Here is a 5391-nt window from a genome sequence, read left to right as displayed (position 1 = left end):
GAGCCCTTTGGAAGCCCTGGGGACCCATTCCTAAATGTGCATATCTGTAACACGGCCACCATTTAGCAGTGGTCACCTGAGGCTCACTAATAGGAATTGTTATTTCTTTTGGTAGTACGTGTCTTGGCTTAGTTTGGATTCTTTATAAGAAGCGAGTAACACTTTCATAAAGTACAACATATCAATAAATTTAATAATTTTGGTCTAAAATTAAACTTTTCAAAAGACATAATGAGGGAATTCGCTTATCTTTAAAAAACAATCTAACAATGTCTTAGCAGATTTATAAAATAGACTGGTTACAACAAATAACAAAGGTGAATCCAGAGGGCTTTTCCACCAGGATCACGCTTCATTAACTGAAAACCTACTTTTAAAACGACTAAGAAAGAAACAAAAGACTTATAACTTTCGTGAAACAAACTGAATTAGGATTTCATTTAAAAACACAGTGCATTTATTTCAACTCTTCCTTCCCATAATTCATTTTATTTTATTAGAGGCAGTGTCTCTGTTCTACTACTTTACTAGGCACATGTACTCACTAGTGTTACACAGAATTTTATATAAAGTTAAATGAGAATTAAAAGGAGCTAAAAGCCAAGTGGCGACCTGTGAGCGAGGATGACCTTGCACACTCTCGCCCCTGATGCCATCATTTTTTTTTCTGTTGGGGGAATTTCTTGACATCAGCCTCATTTTTGCTTTAGGGAAGACAAGGCCTCGCCTCCAAGCTCGCCTGGTGCTGCGTGACCACTGTACAACTGTGCGTTGACCCAGTGGTACCTGTCCACCCGCCGCCCGGCAGGCCTGCAGCACTTAGAGTTCTTGGGCACTGGGTGGTAAGCAGGCCCCAGGAGGCCCCCAGGACCATCTGGCAGATGCTTTCTACGGGGGAGGCAGAGCCATGGTTGGAAGGACTGTTTGAAGTTTTCAACCTGGGAAGGAAAAAATAAAGACAGAAAAAACAATACATGAAGATCACTGGACTGATAGGCGGCTCTTGAGACTATGAGCCCATGACTCAGAAATAAAGTTCTTCAAAAGCATAGGGATTGGAAATTTAGAAATCAGATAGTCACCTACAGAAAATCCCCAGTATTTCATATGCCTTTTAGACCATCGTTAATTTTTATCTATCTTTAACAAATGAATTTTTTGTTTTGTTTTGTTTTCATGTAGTTGGATGTTTTGCCTAAGTGTGTGTGTATACCACACGCATGCCTGGTGCCCACTGAGACCAGCTGAAGCTGGAAGAGGGTGTCAGACTCCCCATGACTAGACTTATAGTTGGCTGTGAGCCATGATGTGAGTGCTGGGAATTGGATGTGGGTCCTCTGAAAGATCAGCTAAGCCATTTCTCCAGCCCTTAAATTCCTCAATGAAACTAAAAACATTTCAGCTGTATCACCGTAAGGCCTTTAATGTCAGCTACTTGGAGAGCTGAGGTAGGAAGATCAGAAGTTTATGGCCTGCTTAGGGAAATTAGTGATACCTCCTCTCAAAAAAGGAAAGATAACAAGCTAGGGCTGGAAACGTGGTCCAGCATCCAAGTGGGTGCCTGTAACGCTAGGTTCAATCCCTAGCACCACACAGAAAAGATACCACATAAAGCATTTCACATATCTATCTCTGGTTCAATCCTGACCCCTGCCAGCCCATTCCAAAACTGCCTAAAAATTATCTCTGGGGTCAGACCCATCATAAACATGTCAAGCGATTGACAGCAATGGTTTATAGACCACACTCTGAAAAGATACTACCATAGCACGAGTGAGCCCAGCAAAGATCTGAACCCCAGAAGGAAGACATCTCCCTACAAATGAGATGTTACACAGTATCACTAAACCGAGTATGGAAACAAACAGCTGGAATCCCAGGTCTCAGGCAATTAGTGTATGCGCCCACATGTGTGCGCACACACACACTTAAAAACTAAAGGAGAATGTTTCTCAGTAATATAAAAGTTAGTGTTTCTGACATGTGATATATAATACAAAAGGACTTCATGAAATTTCATGAGACAATATTGAAGACTCAATTTCATTAGTATTATCTAGCACACGCATTACTTTTTAAATTACTTGTTTTTTATGAGAACAGGCCAATTTTAGAGAAAATAATAAAGCAGATAGTAGAACTAGTGAATTTTTTTAAAAATGTGAACATTAAGCCATGTATTTGGAATCAGTAGGCTATCCATAGTTAATGGCCTGGAATTCCATGTCTAAGAATCCAGTCATAAGAAATAACTTTCACAAAGAAAACAAAAGAAGTAGCTTCTATAATGATGTCAAATTTTAAGTTTGTTTTTTTTTTTTTAATAAATCGGTGTGGAAATAATGTAAAGTACTGGCTGGTAACTGTCAAAAGAAAAACAACTGAACATTAGCATAAGTGGTTAAGATGGAAGCACGCACACTAACATTGACCAAGAATCTCTTTAAGTTTGTGTTTCTCAAATGGGCCATGAAATCAGCTTAAGATGCCGGAAAGTATCTACTGAACTCTGTCAGAGGTATTGCGGTGAGGGGTTCCTGGTAAACTTTAGTATTGTTTCATGCAATTTATTTCTATATAAATATGTAACTATCTCTATTGAGGGTTATGATTTTGTTGGTTTTGATAGTGTATTTTTTTTTCAGATAAGCAGCCTTAAAATGGCTACATCTTTTTAAAAAGTTTTTATTATTATTATTATTATTATTGTTTTGTGAGAACGAGCTCCTCTAAGGCCAAAATGACAGTACTCTGGCCGTAGATAGTCTAGGCTTTCTATGAATGACATGTCATTTTGACTAACGAAGCCTGCCAAACTGAGCAAGGAGCCACATACATTCAATCACAGCGCTCAAGCAGGTGAGAGGCAGAAGGCTCACAAATTGCAGGCCAGCCTGGGCTATTTAAGGCATCTCAAACTTAAAAACAAAACACGCTAGGTATTACAGTTTACTCTGGAGGAAACCCAGCTGTTTCAAGCACTATGTGAATAAACTAGGCAACAAAAGGCCGTGTCACTGCAGAACTTGGTCAAGGGGCAATGGTATCCAAAAGGGTAGGGGGACAGAAAAGGTTCTGCCAAAATACTGATGTTGGGAGAGGGCTTATCTTTACCGTTTCACCACTTTCTGCTTTTTTTTCTAACGTTCTCCTTAGAACTAGAAGAGAAGAAAGGGATTATACCACACACAACCTGGTAGATGCTCTTCGGGTTGTTGACTTTGGGGATGACTTGGGGCTCACTGCTGCAGCTTTCTTCGTCAGAAGATGTGCTAGAAGAGCAGTCCCCGGTGGCTCTGTTGACTGCGCAGCTGATATGCTGAGCTAGTTCCCAGTTCTCCCATCTGCCTTTAAAAGAAGCAATTGTAAAGGGATGCTTTTTCTCACCATACCTAAGCAGGAAAAAAAAAATCACTCATTAGAGATTCAACTTCCCACAGATTTGATCTCTAATTTAGCCTGGAGACAACAGGCTAACTTTAACTTTTATAAAGCCATTTTAAAGGTCCTGGCTCTTTTAAAAGAGCACATTGAATGATATTATAACCTGAAACTACTATGATGTTACAATTAGTGAGCCTATCCTGTAACAATTTACCCAGTCAGAAAAAAAAAAAAAACAGAAACAACAACAGCAACAGCAACAACAACAACAAAAAAAAAACAACCCTTTTTATTCTTTTGGATCAATTAATGGACAAATCAATTAACTGTCCACCGTGTCAGATGAGTCCCCTGACTTCCTGGTGTTCCCTGTGGCATTTAAAGGTTGTAAATCTGCAGTATGCAATAGGTTGCAGTGACCCAAGTCACACTGCAAACACACTGCAGTGCCTTGTGCTTGCCAATTCAACCATCCCTAATGGAAATGGGTGTTGGCTAGTAAAAGTTTACATGGGAAACCATGATCAAATAGTGCCCTTGTTGCTAAGCCAATGCTTTGGGCATCATCTTTCACAGAGGTACACAGAGCTGTCTAAACAACCTAAGGTTTCTCGGGGTCACCAAGCACACAACCACGAAATTACTCACCTACAGCACACCTCAAAGGGATCGACCCATATGGTCATCTCCTTTGGAAGTCCCAGGTGAAAAAAATTCACATTACTCTCAGAACAAGCCCTTTCTAAAATGGGGTCTTTGTTCTCATTGTTGTTTATCCTGATACACCTGAGGAGGATACAAAGCAAGAAAGGGCAAGGAAAGTATGTTGATAGGTGTTTCAGCAGGAAATCACACAGCAGGGGGACAGCTCCTGCCCAACCCACGTCTTTTCCTCTTCCTCCCCTACCCTGCATGCTTACAGATGGAAGTCAAACTTCATTAATTCTTGCTACAACGACTCAGAATGGGTACCTTGACATTAAGTCACGCTGTCAGGCCACCAGACGCTCATGGTCTGTCTTTATGGCAAACAGATGAGAACCGCACCTCACTTACAGGTGTGTAGACTTCAGCCGTAGCCCGTCCATCACACCTCGTTAAATCCGTGTTCAAACAAAGTAACGGAAGCCCACAGAACGCCCCTTACTTGAAGACAAACAACACAATTGTTGCATTCCTCGCAGGTGCCATTGCTGACTGGTTCCTCCCTCCCTTGGGCCACAGGGCTCTCACCTAAAAGCCTGCCCCTTGGAAGGGCAGTCAGGGTGCCAGTGACCTCTGTACTTTTCAAACAAGATAGTCATCAGCTTTAGTGCAAAGACTTCTATCTGTTTTGTACTCAATTTCTCGTGCTTTTTCACCAATCTCGTGACAAAAAAAACTGCCGTTGCAATTTCATCTCTCATGATTCCAAAGCAGTCTGCGTAGAGACCTGAAGCCATTGAAAGCAAGAAGGGATCACAGAGGAGCCAAGGTTTAACTTAACAGCAACATGTCATTGCCGGCTGGGAATTTCATATGCCTTAAACTTAAATTGTTTTTGAGGGGGAAAGGAAAATCCTCAGTGAACTAAGTGCATCAACCCAACAAAATGTCTCTTCAACCTTCCTGTTTTCACACTTTTCCAAAAGATTTCAAGACAAGGTTTCTCTGTATCGTCCTGGCTGTCCTGGACTCGCTTATAGACCAGGCTGGCCTTGAATTCACAGAGATCTGCCTGCCTCTGCCTCTGCCTTTGCCTTTGCCTCTGCCTCCCTGAGTGCTGGGATTACAGGCATGTGCCACCTCTACCTGGCTGAGAAACACTGTTTTTAAAAGTTTAAAACAATTAAGCAAGCAAGATGCAACGTAAGTACAAAGCTACTAAGGTGGACAGTAGGATATACTAGCTGAAGCCACGAATGTGGTCAGAAGCAACCACTTTTTAAGAACATACTTACAAAGAGTCAAGAATTCAGGCTTCAGAGGACTGCGGTTGGAAAATATGGCCTACAAAGTTGCACACTA

General features: G+C 41.3%; 1 protein-coding gene across 1 annotated transcript; it reads right to left on the bottom strand.

Moving 5' to 3' along the window:
• Positions 1-208: 208 nt before the first annotated feature.
• Btg4 (BTG anti-proliferation factor 4) lies at positions 209-4996 on the bottom strand. The gene is made up of 4 exons (XM_021652036.2): positions 4618-4996; positions 4033-4170; positions 3194-3392; positions 209-938 (listed from the first exon to the last, which is right to left on the bottom strand). Exons 1-4 carry the CDS (start codon positions 4824-4826, stop codon positions 696-698), a joined length of 789 nt encoding a protein of 262 aa, XP_021507711.2. The 5' UTR covers positions 4827-4996; the 3' UTR covers positions 209-695.
• Between the last annotated feature and the right edge of the window lie 395 nt (positions 4997-5391).

This window comes from Meriones unguiculatus, chromosome 1 (genome assembly GCF_030254825.1).
Source record: "Meriones unguiculatus strain TT.TT164.6M chromosome 1, Bangor_MerUng_6.1, whole genome shotgun sequence".
Classification (NCBI taxonomy): Eukaryota; Metazoa; Chordata; class Mammalia; order Rodentia; family Muridae; genus Meriones; species Meriones unguiculatus.
Note: the sequence above shows the minus strand (reverse complement) of the source record. Positions and strands in the feature narration are given on the sequence as shown.